This window comes from Diabrotica virgifera, chromosome 6 (assembly GCF_917563875.1).
Source record: "Diabrotica virgifera virgifera chromosome 6, PGI_DIABVI_V3a".
NCBI lineage: Eukaryota > Metazoa > Arthropoda > Insecta > Coleoptera > Chrysomelidae > Diabrotica > Diabrotica virgifera.
The window spans coordinates 239255327-239275614 of record NC_065448.1 but is presented as its reverse complement, the minus strand read 5'-3'; the positions used below and the strand labels follow the sequence as shown (position 1 = coordinate 239275614).

Below are 20288 nucleotides of genomic sequence, written 5' to 3'. Positions count from 1 at the left end.
ACAATCTACCAGACATTTTCTTTCCAGATCTCTGATAATAGATGTTTCATAAGATAGTAAGTTTGTAGTTGTGGATTTCTTGTGCATAAAGCCATGTTGATAATTATTTATTAATTGTTTTATTGTTTTGTTCACTATTTAGGACCTTTTAAAGGAAAAAGCACAAGATAACAAACAGTACATAATACAGTGATGAGCGCGTTAATATCCGGCAAAATAGTGCAAAAGATGGAAAACATAATGCATTGCGAATCAAAAAGAGATGAAACTAGTGGAGATGGAAACTATATGTGGAGATGATGGAAACGTTATAAACGTATAAATTAACATTACACTACATAGTTTCCCACCTTTAGACGTATCAGCAGAGTATGACAACTGTCACTGTGACTGTAGAATTTTATAAAATACTCCTGTCATAGACGTCTAAAGGTAGGAAACTATGTAATGTAATGTTAATTTAGACGTTTATAATGATCATTTGCACCTCCACTAGTTTCACCTCTTTTTGTTTCGCAATATATTATGTTTTCCATCTTTTGCGCTATTTTGTCGGTTATTAGCACGCTCATCCTTTTATATAGCTATCATCTAGCATACTGCGTAAAAATATCAATGAGTTTATATGAAATATGAAAATATGAAATCCATATAGAAACGTGAAATTTAGTGAAATAAAAGAGCTACTTATTTCTTCCATTTATTATCTCCCTCTCTCTCTCTCTCTCTATCTATCTCTCTCTCTCTCTCTCTCTCTCTCTCTCTCTCTTTCTCTATCGCTCCTCTATCTCCCTCCAGCTCTCTAATTCTCTCTCTCGCTCTTTTATATCTTTTCCTCTCGGTCTATCCCACTTTCTCTAAATTAATGCTCATAATACGCTTTACATTTTATTAACATTTTTAAAAATTTCTGGGGGAAGATAATCTTGAAAAATTTACATCGACCTAAGATCTGTTTATATTTAATCTACGATGTGTTACTGATGAGAAGAAGAAAGATAGGGCAAATCACCAAGTGATAGAAGTATCGGCTGACCGTATAAAAGATAGAGTGACAATAATCTTCCATAGAAGCAACAACCCGCCAATGAGCATGCATAATTGCTTATATAATCAAAGAAGAAAAAAATAAGAAGAAACTACGTCTTTGGTTGTAGACTAACTTTCAGTCACTTCAAAACCAAGTCAAAATTTAACTAACGAGGCAAAAGCACTAAATTTGCTACCTACTAATACAGAGTAGGTATATTTTGTATACCTACTAATATTGCTTTCGATTCGACAAATCAAAAAATCAGTATTAATATGTTGGAACAAATTTGATGACCATTTGTTCCAACATATTAATAAATCTAACGTTTTTAGATAAAGAAGATGCCAATGCAAAAAAATCAGTGTATTTAAGCATTATTATGTTTATTTATTTTTTTTTCTTGGAGTTATATTAAATATAAAATAAAAGTCATATTATGGCTACGGCTTTAAGGCTCATTCGCCAATACACCGATTTTGTTCATTTATTTTACAATAAATTTTCCTATACTTAATATTCCTTATCCTAGTTATCCTACCTAATTTATAATTTTTTTTAATTCTTCTTATTTTTTTTAACTTAGCTTAAATGTTAATTTTGATTAATTTTTTTAAATATTCTTGTTTATGTTACACAAAAAGTTAAGCTAATGAGGGAGGGGTATAAAAATGATTTAATCGTAATTTTTTTTACATTTCATCAATTTACGTAGGTAGTCATAAGTGTATTGTTTTTAAAGATTTAGATAAAGCATAAATATGTTTCAGGACCTTATCGTTTATTTGTCTAATACTTATGGAAACATTTTTATACCTAATCTTGGCAAATATGAGTGCAATAATGTGAACTCTATATTTTTTTAAGATATTTTTATATTTAGATATTTTACCTCCCAAGAGCACAGCTAAAATGTACATGTGTCATTGTTTAATTTTTTGGTTGTGTTAGGTACTGTTAAAATGTGTATTATAAAAGTATTACTAAAAACTGGATAATAAAATAATAAATCCAAAGTGCATCCGAAATACTTCCTTGTCTCATTCCATTGTATCGTTTATCGATAATATGTAGGTCCTGGTAGATCTCTGGAGTTTTCGTCTTTCTAAATAGGTTTTTTTTTGATTTTTTTTTTTAAATTCAAAGAACGAAAAATTTTCAAATCGATTTTTCTAGAAAACGGTGTGTCCTACCGGCTTAAAACAAGAGTACGTTTTAGTACTAGAATACCTCACAATTTAATAATACAGTGTCAAAAATGCTTAAAAATTAAAGACAAAAAAGTTATGCGATAAAATAACTGTTGCCCTGCCCAAAACGGACGCCTATGGTCGGTACTAAAAATTCGCAATGAATTGAATAGATTTATCTCTGGAAAATGAATAAGAGTACCAATTTTTGTTTTTCTAAATAGAAGCGTTCTGGAGGTATTTAAGAAAAAGTCATTACAAGACGCCATCTTCAAAGAGCTCTAGCTCCTCTAGGAAGCATTTTCGAACTAAGTGAATAGGGTTAAATAGGGATGTTCACTAATTTTTAAATATAGTTAAATTCAATAGATTACAAGGTATATAAAAACGTAACAATCATAAAACTGTTTAAAAATGTATATTTTTTAAGATAAATGAGTTCATAATGTTGATTTTCTTGGAGGCTAGAAAAACGGTACCCTGCAGCGAGGCTACGGTCTGTGACGTCAGCAGTCGTAACGTCTTTGATCGACGACTAGTTTTGTATACTTTTTTACTCAGTGTATTTGAATGTGCGCAGGTTTTTACGTATTTAATTATTAAAAATAAAGCCAAATAAGTGGTGTTTTGTTCCTGGGTGTGTAAATACATCAAAAAACAGTTCTGACAAGATTTTTATTACCGTTCCAGCCAATTTAAAACAGAAAAAGAAATGGTTTGTTGCAGCTAGAACTTAAAATAACTAACTTAAAGAACTAACTTAATAAAATAAACATTATAGAAGTTTTCCAGAGACTTTCGGCCCTTGGTAATAATGTAATTGTTCTTTCTGCATTTACATTTTTAAAAAATACTTATTAGTTTTCTCAGGATTCGAAAAAAATGAATGAATTTAAATAGCATTGGAACAAGATTTTGCACCTACCCCTTAAAGAGTAAATGAAAAAGTTTCGGGACCTCAAATTTGTATTCCTTAAACTGGGATATTCCTAAAAACGGGATTCTAATAATACATACAGTAAAAGTAAACCTTGAAATAACTACATGTGGATGTAGGTATGACTTTATATTATATTAAAATCATTAATAATTTAGTGAAAAAATTGGTTGAAATGAAAATGTATAATACCCAAGTTCAAAAATATTTTTTACCTTGGAACAGTTGTCAACTCGAAATACGAAACAACCGAAATAAGATCTAGAGTTGAAAAGGACATAGCAACGTTTAACAACATGCATGAGAAATATTTTCACCCATTGCGACATAATATCTCTCCCACTAAAAATGCGGCTGCTAAAATGTTATTATTTCCGGTCTTGCTATATGGCGCAGAGGCCTGGACAATAATGGAAACATTAATGAAAAAGCTAGAGGCATTCGAGATGTGGGTGTACCCACGTATCCTCAAAATATCATGGGCGACCCACACCAACGTACAGGTATTGCGTCGAATGGGAAAACAAAATGAAATCTCTTTTACAATTAAGAAACGAAATCTTAAATATTTTGGTCATATCATGAGGTATGATAAATATCGCATACTCCAACTGATAACGCAAGGTAAAATAGGGAGCAAACGCGGACCCGGAAGAAAAGACACTCATGACTTAAAAACTTACGCCAATGATTTGGACAAAAATCGATCGAGTTATTCAGAAACGCCTCCACGGCGTTTCTTTTCTGTTCTTGTCCACAACGGACAAGGCACATGAAGAAGAATAAAAATATTTTTAATACACCTAACTAAGGTAAAGTAATAACCAGGCAATGTATGTATACAATATGCATGCGTACAATGCATGCATACAACTTTCTCTATTTTTTTTTGTGGAGTATTAAGCATTTATTTTTTTTAGCTTAAAGAAGACATATGGAAAATTATATGGAATATACACTCAGTAAAGCTGTGGTAGATTTATTGTTTTACAAGATGCCAATAAATCATACACCATTGTTACATCTACACTACAGTCGGTAGTTTATACGAATCGGCTTTCTGAAAACCTTCTTCCATTTTATTTGTTTATTTTTGTAAAACCCAAAATATGTCCTTACAAACAGTCTATCCACTTTAAACTAAACAAATTCACTATAAAACTCCACTTTAACCCTGATAAAACAAGAAGAGAACAAAATAAAATGACCTGAAACGTCAAACAGGTAAACAGTAACACTATGAGAATGGCGCGCGCGCTTGGGGTATGCAACTAGTGACGTCAAGCCAATAGAGAAGCGTTCTTGAAATTTAAAATAATGCTAGATTTCTAATAAAGATTTTTTATAGAAAGGCTTTTTCAATTTTGTTGAAATTTTGGACAATTATTCCTAGGGTGTTTCTTAATCGTTTTACATGTTTGAAATGACTTTTTAATTTTTTTGTGAACATCCCTGTCTTAGAATTATCTTAAGAATCTTCTGCCTTCGTTTGTCGGTAGAGTTTCTGGACACCATGTATATTAAAAAACATGGTTTCAGTATTTAAACAAGATCAATCATTTAACACTATTTATCAAAGTCAACTTTTCTAGCTTTTAAGTTGCCAAAAGTTTTATTACTTCGGTCAACTACGGTGATATCTAATTTATGTGCTTTTCTATACTTGTTAAGGACAGGTTTGTTAATCTGTATTGACCCTGAACCATTGTTGAGCGCAGATAATTTTTGGTCAATTTAAGTTTAGAAAAAGACCTTTTTCCTTCAGCTAGTGTTACTGGAAGTGTTAAATATATCCTTAGACATGTAGAAAGATTTGGGAAAACAGAAGTAAATTATTAGAGTCAGGCCCGTGCGCAGGGGGGGGGGGGGCTTCCCCCCCATCGAGAATTTTTCCACATAATTTTCCACTAGCAATAGTCCTTATTCTACGAAAGTCAAACCGACATGATAATAAATATTTTGTTGTCAATTTTTGTTTCGACATTCTCAACTTTCTCGATCTTGTGCACGTTTTTTTTGAATTTTCCCGCCTTTTTTACCTCCTATTATCAGTGTCATTGTGAATGCAACCATCGAGAGTATCGATTATGGAGACCTGTAAGAAGGAGTGGAAACGCAAAGCATCGTTTGTGGGCTAACTGATGTTTAAATTTAGTTAATAAAAATATAATATGTAAATTAACTACAGACCGACAGTCTGACTTTTATAAAATTAATGTTAATTTTTGTGAAATATTTTGTCTCAAAAAATGCATTGTTTCGACAGAAAAACTTTCAAGATCCTCCGATTATCACTATCATTTTCAGGTTAAAATGTTAAAATAAAAACCAATAATAGGTAGATAATACACAAATTTTATTTACACCGAACGAAATAACATACAAACGAATATAATCCATGAACGTTATAAATAACATAAAGACAAATCATTATAAAAAAAGTCTATTAACTTCGTTAAGTTCCCTTTTGAATTTTTTAACGGAACGATAACTCGATATAAATCCCGGTACGAAGAAAGTTCTTTTAGTGTAAGCTTTCTTGGCACTCATATTTAAAATAGTGTACACAAATTTCAAGGTCGTCCTATCTCGATTCCTCTCCTCCGTGTAGGTTTCCATAGTATCGATACAACTGACTCGAACTGACCGAAAACCAGGATCTTGGCGAGGCTATCGAACTGGCTGATGCTGCGAAACAAGTCCTGCTTGAAAGAAGAGAAAACGCCGAAAAGGACTTCAGAGGAATTTTCAAAACCGTGAGCGAAATCAGCGCAAAATACGACATCGAACTGCGGAAACCAAGGCTCGCGTCAAAACAGACTCAACGCTCCAACGTACAAACTGATTCAGTTCAAGATTATTTTCGCATAACGATTTACATCCCATACATTGATTTGTTTCTGACCCATATACAAGATCGATTTTTGAATCACCGCAAAATTTTATCAAACTTTGCTTGCCTCTTCCCCAACAAAATGAAGAATCTCAATGAAGAATCCTGCGCTCAACTGTTTGAACCATACTCTTCAATTTTGCGGGATGATTCCCGTGACATCTGGGTAGACGAAGTCAAACTTTGGCGTCAACGCATCGCCGGAAAGAACGTTAAAAATTCGCTTGAAGCACTCGATGTGTGCAATGGAGATGCGTTTCCAAATGTACATCAAATGCTTCGCATTTTGGCAGTTCTGCCTGTAACGACAGCAACGAATGAACGCTCCTTTTCAACATTGCGTCGCCTCAAGACTTACCTCAGGTCAACAATGTCTGAAGATCGGCTGAACGGATTAGCTTCGCTCAATATACATCGCGTTGTCGAGGTCGATCCGCAAAGAGTTTTGGAGAAGTTTTTTTCTACATCTCGCAGAGTTAATTTATTATATAATAACTGAATATCAAGTCAAGACCAAGACACAATAAAATATCTTCATTTATAAGAAACTCTAATTTAGAGTATAATATAACTTAAAATATCGAGTGGAGTTGTGTCTTTATTTATAAAAAATATTGGTTACAATTCTAACTCATGGAATAGATCTTCACCATCTATATCAGATCTATTTCCATGCACTAGTTTTTTTTGTAATTTTTTTTGAAGGCTAGTATTTTTTCTCTCTCGTATTTGCCCCATTATCATACCCTTGGCCTTGTAAATCATCTAAATCAATATTCATTCATTTCAAAAATTCTAACAAATAATTTGCTAATCCTTGTCCGGTAGTAACAACTATCAGTAACCAGTAAAAAACCTAAAAAATGCAACTAACAATGCAAATCTAACTTCGGTAAGCTTTGTTGACGAATTGAGATAAACCTTAGAGTAGGGAGAATTGGAAGTGTAAAATTTTCCCTACTCTAATAAGAGATAAACGAACCTAAACACAATAATAGTTCCTTGAGTGAAATATCAGGTGTGCAATCTAAAATTATAGAATATTATTTAGATTGTTTTAAAAACACAACAATAATTGTGCATTTAATTTTTTCACCAATTACACTTTATCAATTCATTTTAAATTATTATTATGTCCAAGCAGGGCCGTGTCGTGCTATGATGCGGCGAGGCAGTCGCATCAGGCGGCATCACAAGGGGGGCGGCATAATCAGTAAAATAAAAAAAAATTGTCAGATTGTGTAAAAATGTCAGAAACTATAGAAAAAATGAAACGTTACAGACAATATGGCTAATGACCAAATAAAAATTTAAAGAAATTGGAGAAAATCTTAATATCTATAAGTTCCGAATTTCCAGGTGAAAATTAAATTCGAGCCAGGAGAACCAAGCGTTTATTTGATTACGAAAAATCTGTCGACGAACTCTTTTGTTCATCTATATTTTAGACATTGCCGTTAATTCTTTGATTGATCGATTTTCGCTTCTAGAAACTCACAATAAAGATTTGATATTTTCAAATTGAAGGAAATTGATGATGAAACACTAGAAAAATATAGTATGAATCTTCAATCAATACTTTCAATAGAAAAGGAATCTGATATAGAGACAAACGATCTTCTAGAAGAATTGCGTGATATATACCAAATGGTACCTTTAGAGGTTTTGAACTATATCTTCTAAAATGACCTAATTTCTTTATACCCGAATGTAGTTGTATCACTAAGAATTTTATTAACACTCCCTATCTGGGTAGTTAGGGAAGTAAGACATTTTTTAAAATTAAAAATTATTAAAAACTATTTACGAAGCTCCATAAGACAAACAAAACCAAACAATTTAGCACTTATTTCAATAGAGTTCTCACTAGCTGCTACACCTATCTATGCCCACTATAGACTACACCAATCTCATTGACCAGTTTGTCAAAAATTAAAGTCAGAAGGGTACATACTATACTATACTACATGTATTTCATTTAATTTAAAGTATGTTTTGTTTTTAAAATAAAAGTTTTCGTTCGTTTTGTGTAGTTTCATTTAAGGGTGTAGGTGCAAAATCTTGTTATAATGTTATTTAAATTGATTCATTTTTTTCGAATCCTGAGAAAACTAATAACTATTTTTGAAAAATTTAAACGCAGAATGAAAGATTACATGATAGCTACAAAGGTGAAAAAAAGAGAAAATTTAGTGTGATTTTTAATTTCAAATAATTCATTAAAAAAAACTTTTTGTTTATTCTAAGGCCTAAGGGACTTTCGGCCCTCGGTAGTAATGTTTTCTTTTATTCTGCATTTAAATTTTGTGTTGAATTTTTTATTATTTAAATTTTTTTAAAATATTATTTTTCTCAGGATTCGAAAAAAATGAATGCATTTAAATAGCATTGGATTCCCTTAGACCCCCTTAGGCGCAAAAAAGATTTTGCGTCTACCCCCTTAATAAAAATAAAAGTTAAGTTTTAATAATATTTAAGGGGCGGTATTTCGAAGACTTGCATCATATTGAAAAGATGTACCGCACGGCTCTGTGTCCAAGATAATGGGGAATACGATGCTGAACACTTTGAATTCGTGCAATGTGTTCTGACAGCGTATTATCAAAATTGGAAATATATTCTATTAATTAAAAGTTACCGTTATCCGATTCATACAACCTTTGACTGGTTCCTCATAACGGTAAATTTGGTGTGCTTAAAATGTTCTTTCTATAACCGCCGTCCACCTTTTTCTTTTGCGTTCAACTGCTGCTTGATTGACAGAGTCTATTGTATGGTTGTCTAATAGTAGTTAAGTCTTTTTAGACCTAAAAATTTTTTTTACTGAAATTAAGTGACCAGAACTTTTCTCGTGTCTTTTAAATTTCTCGAAATGTATCCAGTCTTTGAAACCAATGTGGGTATTAAAAGCAGTAACATTGGCATTGAAAAGCTTACAGTAAAAACAAAATACAGAATCACTATTAGATACAGAATATGCAAGACAATCTCGTTTGATAAGTTAGTTTATTTTTTCAACTTTTTGTATAATAGATATCTGCAAAGGACCGGTTATTGCTATCTACAGGATACTTAGATCTTTTGATTTGCACTGGTCCATGTTCTGTTAGAAATAATCTTAATTTATCTAGTATATATTACTACTTAAAATAGTGTACGCGTCACTTTCTTGAAATTATGTCGGAATAATCTAAATGGGTTTCATATTCAAATTTGTATATCGTAGGTATAGTAAGCATTAATAGCCTTTGTAAAAAATTCTGAAAATGCACTTGTACATGTTTGTTATTTGTAGTTTTTTAAGGACAAGTGCAAGTTTGAGCCTAGCAAGTGTTCGACTTGCGCTCTTTGGACTTGGCGCCCTGGTGCCTCGCACCCCTTGCACCCCCGGGTTAAGACGGCCCTGGCCACGCCAAAATTTGTTTAGGGATCCTGCCATCTGGCATTCTCTATACATGGCCATGTACAAATGTGTTTATTTTGTGTACTTAATTTAAAACTTACTAAATATTTAAAATGGGTTTTTTATTATCTTACAAACATCTGGTCTATCATGAATAAATGTATATTACAGTAATTATTTTTTGCTTCTGGTTAGTTCTAAACAACAATTATCAATATCACTTGATAACATAAAGCATGTTACTTTTTTAAGTTACCAAAATGATATAGGTATCATATTACCCACACCACATTTCAGAAATCAGTCTACTGGCCTTCACACCGATAGACACCAGCTTGTGCTTCCGTTCATTGCTCTTGATATTGCTCAAATATTGTCGTTCCGTTCATTGCTCTTGACACCATCGTAAATTGCTATTTCTTACATAATCAGTGGTTATCTTCCTACTGAAATAGGTACAGTAGTTAGTTACATTACCATTACAGACCTTAGAGTACTTACATTACGTTAAAAAAATTGCAATCTAGATCTAGAGATGCCTACCTACAAAGTCCGATATTTTGACATAGCTGGAAGAGGAGAACCTATTCGAATGATGTTGAGTTATGGACAGATCCCTTTCATTGATGAACGTATTTCTAATGAAGATTGGTCCAAAATTAAACCAAGTAAGTTAAACAATCTTGATAAGTTTTCCTTATTTATTCTGAAAAACAGTAGAATTATAAAATTTACTACAGTGGAACCTCGATAAGTCGGATTAATCGGAACCGCGACCTATCCGGGTTATCGAAAATCTGGGATAGCCGGAGAATATGGTAAAAATGAATAAAATACAGTATACGACTTACAGATAAACTTCATTATAATTGCAGGAACATGAAATACATAATATGCACAGTACATCTAAATTACGTACAGTTGTATACAGTATTGTTCATTTCTTGCTAAAAACTCAGTCAAACTGAAAAAATGCTTTTCTTGCCTGATGAAAATCGGTCCGGGTTAGCCGGACTTCCGGGTTATCGGGGCCGACTTATCGGGGTTCCACTGTATTTGGAGTGGGAATAACTGAATATATTAGGATATATATTATTTGAACGAAGGATCCTGAGAGGAATATTCGGTGGCATCTGTGAAAATGGTATTTGGAGGAGGAGGTACAACTACGAGGTATATCACAGATATAAACATATTTGGTGGAGACGTAGTATCTCTTATAAGAATAGGAAGACTAAGATGGGCAGGACATCTAGGAAGATCACAGCATAACAACCCTCCTAGAAGAATCCTTATGTCACAACCTGTGGGAGGTAGAAATAGGGGTAGGCCAAAACTTAGATGGAAGGATGGTGTAGATGAAGATGGGAGAAAAATAGGCGCAGCAAACTGGCAACGCGTTGGCAATGGATAGGACTGACTGTCGTAATAGACTTGGGAAGGTCGAGGCTCTTTCATAGAGCTGTAGCACCATTGATAATGATATAGGATATGTATTAGTGTACTTAGCTCCTTGTTTCAACAGGAAGTGAATTTTTCAGGCAGGAATTTAATAGCTAGAAATTTGGATAGGATGGGAACGTTTTTTGGTTTCATTTGAAGTCCTGTATGCCAAAACTTATCGATTGCCTGAAATATTTCAAAGAAAGTAGATCAGCAATATCTTTTGGTATTTCTTCTTCTTCTTACCGTGCCTTGACGATCAGCACGGCTATCCTAACTTTGCTTGCTGCTGTTCGGAAAAGTCCGCTTGTAGATGTATTGAAGTACTTTCTCCTCAGGTTTTGAAGCCAAAATATTCCTCTTCTCCTTGGTCCTCTCTTTAAAAATACCTTGCTCGGAAGAATGAGTTGCAACTAAGCAACTAAGAACTAAATCTCTGTTCATTCCTCATAAAAGGGTCAAGATATTCTAGTTGACGGTACCTATGTATCTAAGGTATATATCTAGTGACTTTTCTAGAATCTGCTTATGTGCTTGAATTTGATGTAGAGTTGACATTCCAGCAGTAAATCCGCATTGATATTGAACAACAATATCCTTTATAAAATGTTTAAGTCTCTCAAACAATACATTTCCGAAGATTTTATACGCAGATGCTAATAGAATAATGCCTCTTTAGTTCTTACAATCCAGTTGATCACCCTTTTTATGCAAGGGACATATTATTTCCTTTAGCCACTCTTCTGGTACCAATTCATTCTGCCATATAAGTACTATTTTTTTATGTTGGTTCATTTTAATTATTGGTTTGCTGCAGATTTTTTATGAGGCATGTTTATTTCAAACGGTGCTAAGTATAAGCATTGATTATAAATATTCCTCCTGTAATTATTAATCAATGGTATAAGAAGTTTGGTTAAACGGTTAAACTTGTTGCTTTCTCTGTTGAATAAGTAGAAGGATCTGGCGAAAATACGTTTTGAAGGTGCTTACAAAATAGATCAACTTTGTGTTTAACAACATTACTAGCCCTGGTACCTATATTGGCATCATCTTTAATGGATGGCTTATGTTCTTGCGTCCATTTCAGTTTTCTTGTGGCTTTTCAAAGTAAATAAGCTGCAGCTTCAATTTGAGATAGAAGATTGAAATACAAGATTTTTATCTTTATGGATTAACTACTGTAACTTCTTTACTATTTACTCTATTAATTATTTTATTATCTTCAGTTCTTGAGAATATAATTTTTTATAATTATTTTAGCTACGCCTTTGGGCCAGGTTCCAGTTCTGGAAATTGATGGAAAGCAAATTCCGCATTGCATTCCGATTTGTAGATATTTAGCTTCAATCGTAAACTTATCAGGAAGTGACGCGACAGAAAATCTTGCAATTGATGTTGCTGTAGAAACACTTGTTGATTTGGGCAATCGTAAGTACACAGAATACCTACACTATTATAAATTCCAATAAGGCATGCACTGCATGTAAACAACGATTTTACTTGTCAAAGCTGTTCAAAATGTAACTACTCGTTCCATATTAACAGTATATTATTAAAATCACCTGATCACTTTTTCTCTTTTCTCGATTCTTAGTTCTTATTGTATAGTATATAAATTATTGTAATCAGTGAATATATAGATAGTGAAAAAATAATGCTATTAATTAAATTAATGAATAATTTAAGCCATTATACAAGTAATTGTTATCCAAAAGTATTCAAACATTTAACCAAATAGACATCTCGTTCGTTGCTGGTAACGACATCGCTCTCAACTACTGTTTAGATCTAATGCATAACCCATGCGAATAAATTGTACCTAATTCGCGATGAAAAACAAAGTAGCTGACATCTGGTGGAATAAATTTAAACTACTATAAGTGGTATAAACAAACCAGAAAATTGTTGATTTGAATGGAATTTGGTCATTATTAAGAAATTTTTAGTAAATTTCAGCATTATGAGTACATTAAAATATTTTAAATCAAATCGGTATTGTTCTGTTCCTCAATTGAATGTTTGTTTATACCATTTATATCGGCCATTTTCTTGCATTCGACCTGCCCTCTATATTCCGTTTCAATCGCGAATATTATTGGGACCATGCAAGTTCGGCAAAGCGACACCTATTTCTACGCTCTGCAACTTTATTCGCACTTTTAATTATATTGGCCAATTATATTAGTCCTGGTTACTGGATAATTGTCAAGGCCTTAGTCCAAAAAAATAATAAGAAGAAAAAATAAGATTCAGGTTATGTTACGTAAAACGTAAACAATTGTATTTAGTAAATAAAATTAGTTTTTAAAATACAGTACTGCAAGCAAAATACAATTAATTAAATTTACCTTTATATAATAATTGCATATCATATCAACATTGTGGAGCAACATATAATTTTTCTTCTTCAATAACAGTAGATATGAAATGTACGTCAATTTGACAATTTCAATTGACAATATGAATAATTTAAGAAAGTTGCAATATTTCTCCGCTATTCGCGCACGATCGTTTCTCAATTCAGTTCCAAGTACTTGCACACCGCGAATACGTAATTAAGGTTAAAAGCAGTATTCCCTAATTTTATTACTAAAAATCTATTTTTTTTTTGTAGTTGCCTATGAAGCTAAACGAGAAACCGATGTAGCAAAAAAGCAAGAAAAAGAAAATAAATTTAAACAAACCCTGTCCCTTTTCCTTGAAAAACTTGAAGAGTATGCACAAAAACATGGTGGATACATTGCATTGCCTAGGGTAATAAATTCTTTCAATCCAATTAAATTATTCAAAAAATTAAATTCACCTGTAAACAAGTTTTGTTCAAATCATCATCATCATTGGCGTTACAACTCTTCAAGTCTTTGCCGCGTTTACTATTGCCTTCCATGCTTGTCGGTCCTGTGCCACTATTTTCCATTGTCTCACTACCACTTTCTCCAGACTTCTTTGATTGTATTTTTCCACCTTTTCTAGGTCGTTCTACAGACCTTCTCCCATCTGGTCTTTCCCAAAATACATTGTTTATAGGGCGATTGTTCTTACTGCGTATCACATGCCCTGCCCATTTTAGTCTATTTGCCTTTATATATCTGACTAGATTTTCCTTTCCGAACTTATCATTGTGTCTGCGCCTCCATTAGTTTGTCACGCTGTCTCTACAAGGGCCATATATCACTCAAAGGATTTTACGGTCCCACATCAGTAATTTTCTCTTTTTGTTAGCGTCCATGTTTCGCTTCCATATGCGACTGCTGGTCGTATTATGGTCTTATACAGGGTGTTTCATTGGGAAACGGAAATACTTTAATTGTGAATAGAGGTCACCGAGGCGGTTCTAGGTATACTACATTTTTTGCCTTACCGACTTTTATAACCGAGTTACAGGGTGTTTTATCGATTTTGCCAATTTCTTTCCCAAGCCATAACTTTAGAACCACCCTGTATATTTTTTTGATACTTGGTACACATGTGTCTCACCCAAAACCCAAACGGCCGACATGCTAATCATAAGAAAAATCCAGGTCCGGATTAACAAAAAATTATAAAGTAATTGTGACCTTAAAACAATACCCTGTATATTGAAATTCGGAAAATCTGTTTTCATATTTGAAAAGAGCATAAAAAACTAAGTCTAACCATTCCCTTCAATTTTTCGGCCAGACAATTTTACGACTTTAATTTTAAAATTATATTGAATTTTTTAAGAACTCTGGCATTAGAAAGAAGGTATTCTTAACTTTTAATTATAAATTATTAAAGCTATTGAATGAATACTTATTTTCAAATTAATCAGTACTTATTTACCACATTGGAACGACCCATTTATTAATCACAAGAAAAATCCAGGTCCGGATTAACAAAACAATATAAAGTAATTGTAACCTTGAAACAATACCCTGTATATTGAAATTTTCAAAATTTGTTTGCACATTTGAAAATAAGGCCATAAAAATCTGAGTTTATCGGTTTGCTTTAATTTTTCGTGAAGGAAATTTAATGACTTTAATTTTGAAATTAAATATATTGATAATTTTAAGAACACTGAAACAAAAAGCAGATTCTTAAAGCACTTTTATCAATAAATTATTAAAGTTATTAAATAAATATCCATTTTAAAAATAATCAATACTTATTTACGATATTCGAATGACCCACTTACAAATCACAACAAAAATCCAGGACCGGATTAACAAAACAATATAAAGTAATTGTAACCTTGAAACAACACCACGTATATTGAAATTTTTAAAATCCGTTTGCAAATAGGTATGAAAAGAGCACAAAAAACTAAGTTTATTCGTTAGCTTCAATTTTTTGGCCAGACAATTTAATGAATTTAATTTTGAAATTATGTCGAAATTTTTAAGGACTCTGGGAACTTATAATAAAAATTTCGATATAATTTCAAAAGTCATGTCATTAAATTGTCTGCACAAAAAATTAAAGCGGGACATTAAACTTAGTTTTTCGTGCTCTCTTCAGGTGTGCAAACGTATTTTAAAAATTTCATTATACAGGGTGTTTTTTCAAGGTCAGAATTACTTTGTATTTTGTGGTTAATACGGACCTGGATTTTTCTTGTGATTAGTAAGTAAGTCCTTCTAATGCTGTAAACAATAACTGATTATTTTTAAAATTAGTATTTATTCATTAACTTGAATGATTTATTAATAAAAGTGCTTTAAAAACCTATGCTTATTAATTTCAGGGTTTCTAAAAATTTGAATATATTTAATTCCAAAATTAAAATTAATAAATGTTTGCACAAAAAATCAAAGTGAATCTATAAACTCGTATTTTTGTGGTCTTTTAAAATATGCAAACAATTTTTGAAAATGTCAATATACAGGGTGTTGTTTCAAGGTCACAATTACTTTATGTTTTTTTGTTAATCCGGACCTGGATTTTTCTTGTGATTAATAATTGGGTCTTTCCAATGTGGTAAATAAATATTGATTCATTTTAAAATAAGTATTTATTCAATAAATTTAATAATTCATAATTAAAAGTTAATAATACCAACTTTTTAATGCGGAGTTCTTAAAAAAATTCAATATAATTTCAAAGTTACAGTCAAAAAATTGTCTGGCCGAAAAATCGAAGCGAACTGTTAGACTTAGTTTTTTGTACTCTTTTCAATTATGCAAACAGATTTTCAAAATTTTAATATACAGGGTGTTGTTTTAAGGTCACAATTATTTTATAATTTTTTGTTAATACGGACCTGGATTTTTTTTGTGATTAGTATGTCAATCGTTTGGGTTTTTAATGAGAGATATGTGTACCAAATATTAAAAAAATATACAGGGTGGTTCTAAAGTTATGGCTTAGGAAAGAAATTAGCAAAATCGATAAAACACCCTGTAACTCGGATATAAAAGTCGACAGGGCAAAAAATTTAGTATATATCGAACCGCCTTGGTGACCTCTATTCACCATTAAAGTATTTCCGTTTTCCAATGAAACACCCTGTATATCTGAATTTTTGCACCCCGTGATAGATGTCTTGACTTCCATTAAATGTTGCATTTCAAAGAACGATCTGTTTCCAGCCTTTATTCGCGTTTGAACTTCTCGTTCTATTTTGTTGTCACTTGTGATTGTTGCTCCCAAATAATTAAACGCTTTAACCATTTCGACGTTATGATCGTTTAGTAATATTTCGTCTTATTCACCGTCGTTCTTGTTTTGAAACGACCATGTATTTTGTTTATTTGTCTTTATTTCCTTACGTAGGTACCTACTGCGGTTCGTACTTTTTTATTTGTTTTATAATCGCAGTGTATATGGTACATTCCATGTCAAATCACTCAGGCAAAAAATTTTGGATCTCCGATTTGTCTGAAAACTGGTATATAGCTTCTGCGGGACGTAAAAATAAGATATTTAAGGTCAAAAAATCTTCTTCTTCTTTTTTTCTTAAAATGTTATTTTATGCGATTTTACAGTGATTTGGTGTTTATTTAAACAAATTTGCATTTTCTGTCGTAAAGTATCAATGAAAAAGATAATATTTTAATAGAAAGGACTCAAAAATGTCATTATATGGCATTATAACAAGTTATTTTGAATCAAAACAAGTTTTTGATCAAATTTTATAGTGTAAAAAACGTTAAAATACCGTTTTTTACATTTTCCTCCATTCCCAAAATACATCATCATCGATTTGGCTGAAAATTTGCCCACAGATAGCCAAAAGATAGGACTTTAAGTGGTTAGAAGGATTTGAATTATATTACAATACCAAAAAAGTTACATACAGTAATATCAGACTCAAAAGTATATATTAGTCCAGTCGGGATAGCATTTGACCTTGAATGCCGAGCTGCCCAAAATTTGATTTTTCTGATCTTTAGGGGAGTCAGTTAGCCTAAATTTAAAATTACGAATGAATTCCTCCTTTACTTTAGCCGCCATCTTGATTTTAAAGGAGAACCTGTTTTGCTCAATATCTCCGCCATTTATAACTTTTCGACAAAAATGGTAGGAACTGAAATTATTCCAAATAAATCGTATTTACAATTATTATAATTTCTTTTTAACAATTTTTGTCGTGAGGTCGATATTTTCGAGTTAATTGTACTTACAGTATGTAACGGTCACGTTACGAAATTAGATCTTTAATTATTATTATAATTATTTTCCCTCGGTCTCTCATTTAAATTCTCTAATTTCTCGTAAAGGACTTCTGACGTGACGTCACACTTCGGTGATGGAACGTACTATGTACGCCACCTATCGAGCAATAGTATTTCGTGTTCTGAGGCCGTCCTTGTGACAGTCGGAAAGAAACTCAGCTGAGCTTTGACTTTTAGTTGGGAATTGTTCAGAGTGGCATGGGACTAAATTTAGATCAAGTACCGGTTAATACCTAGTTTAAAAAAAGGAAAAATGTGAATTCCATTCCAACCCATTGAGGATTATTTGGGAGAAATAATTATTCTTCCAATGGGGTTTTCTATACAACATCATCGAGTCTCATGCCACTCCCTTGAAAACTTAGACCTCCCAGTACCATCGGAGAGGTAGGACAATTTCCAACCACAAGTCATCATGGGTAGTAATTTTGGGAACAAGCTATTTGGGGGCATTCCGGCTCCTTTTCATTCTACACCTGGACCTACAGGATGTACCATTTCGTACCGTCCAGGTGCTCATCTTGGGATGCAGTAGCGGACTTTTAGGAGTCATTTGGGATTTGTTTGGGAACATTTAAGTTTGTGTGGATTTGAGTAACTATAGTGTTTATATTTCAGACATTTGGTTAATGTAATATTTCTTTTCAATTTAGCTTAACTTTGGTTTTTATTATAACATATTTGTATATTAGATTGTTTGGTTCCCAAACTTTGTATCTACGGTAACTTCTTGTGCACAAGGTAATAAGCCTAGAAAATTAGGTTTTTAATACTTTATTATTGTTTTGATATTGGTTTATGTAATTCGGGTAAATTTATTTTGTAATATTACTTGCTTGTTTCCCAAATATTTTATTGTTATTCGCTTTATTGCATTTGTTCGGTTAATTTAGGTCATCGTCGGTATTCATCTCAACTTCATTTCTACTTTAGTCAATTGTATATTTAACTTTATTTACTCATTATTGTATTTTCCCTTAGTGAGGCTTGGGCCTATTTATTTGTAGTATTTTCATCTTTGTCAGTTTCCTTTAGTTGTGCGTAGCAGGCGTACTATAACCATTTGGTAGAAGACTTATGTAATTTTGTACCCTATATATATGTAAGAGGTATTTAAGTTTGTAACAGATAACATTATTGTTGTTATCTTTAAAATATATATAGCTTCTTGTATAACTTATGTCATTTTAGAGTCACATGATATACACTTTGTGTAACTCAGAGATTGTCAAAAATCTAGTAGTTATTTTTAATAAATATGTATTTATTTTGAATATCAATTATTTTATTATTCCTTTATGTTCATTATTACAGGTTTAATATATTTAATATTTGAAAGCAGTGTAAGATACCTGGGAAAATGATCGAAGATCATTTTCATGGCGCCCATGATTAGTTAGTTTTATTTATTTTGTTCGTTTTTAGTCATTATTCATCTCCATTCATTTTCAGTACATTATTCTTATTTTATTATTTCATCTTCTAGTCATCATTACTATCTATATAGAGCTACTGTTCTTCGACAGGCATGCAAACGAGCCGTATCCATCCTTGAGTGTCAAGTTGCTCTCTTGCATCTATAGCTAGCCAACTCTATTCAGTTTGCCTCTGTCTCTTCCCACTTTACTTCTATCCCTTCTAATCCCCCTTTCTTCAGTACAACTGCAAAGTAGTATTTTTTGTTGTTGTCCTACTTCGGCTTTAACGCTGAAGCCCCTTCATTTCTATTTTCAATATAGACACAACTATTGAGTGATAAGTAGTATTTTTTTTTGTTTCCCCTTCATTTTTATTTTCATAAGAGCCACCACTACTACCTAGTCTTTTCTTCCTTTTTTTCCTTACTTCTGTTGGAGTATATCTTTCTTTTTACTTTCACTCCAACAGAAGTTTTCTTATTTTTGTTACAAGTAGACGCCTATATTTTTGACTATAATATTGCATGTAACTTTTTTGGTATTGTAATATAATTCAAATCCTTCTCACCACTTAAAGTCCTATGTTTTGTCTATTTGTGGGCAAATTTTCAGCCAAATCTATTATGATGAATTTTGGGAATGGAGAAAAATGTAAAAAACGGTATTTTAACGTTTTCTATACTATAAAATTTGATCAAAAGCTTGTTTTGAATCAAAGTAACTTGTTATAATGCCATATAATGACATTTTTGAGTCCCTTCTATTAAAATATTATGTTTTCCATTGATACTTTACGATAGAAAATGCAAATTTGTATAAATAACACCAAATCACTGAAAAATCGCATAAAATAACATTTTGAGAAAAAAAGAAGAAGAAGATTTTTTGACTTTAAATATCTTATTTTTACGTCTCGCAGAAGCTATATATACCAATTTTCAGACAAATCGGAGGTCCAAATTTTTTTTTGCTCCAAAATTGTGTGATTTGAAATGGAATGACCCATATAGATAATAATTCGTAAAATCATGTTTTGTTTTAGTTATCCTGGGCAGATATTGTATTTACCTGTAGTTATGAAGCACTTATGAATAGAACAGGTGTAGATAGCTTTAACTCCTATCCCAGTTTACAAAAAGTAAAAAACAATGTTTTGGCTCAGCCGGGTATTAAAGAATGGGTGAAAAAGAGGCCAGTGAACCCTATGTACACTCTATATAGCTTAAAAGAAGATCTTTTGTAATACAAATGTTTAATAAAAAAATATTGCTTGTTTGAATACTTAACTTTGGTTTTAAATTTAATATTGTTATATTTTTACATTATATCTTAC

The 20288-nt window shown here is 32.0% G+C and overlaps 1 protein-coding gene across 1 annotated transcript in view; it reads left to right on the top strand.

Annotated features, from left to right (window-relative positions):
• Positions 1-20241, top strand: part of LOC126886332 (uncharacterized) — a 32257-nt gene extending 12016 nt beyond the window's left edge. The window contains exons 6-10 of the mRNA XM_050653204.1: positions 5815-6525; positions 9971-10121; positions 12160-12327; positions 13514-13653; positions 19998-20241. Coding sequence (XP_050509161.1) covers positions 5815-6525; positions 9971-10121; positions 12160-12327; positions 13514-13653; positions 19998-20198 — 1371 coding nt within the window. The 3' untranslated portion in view covers positions 20199-20241. The remainder of the gene's footprint in view (positions 1-5814; positions 6526-9970; positions 10122-12159; positions 12328-13513; positions 13654-19997) is intronic.
• The last annotated feature ends 47 nt before the right edge of the window (positions 20242-20288 follow it).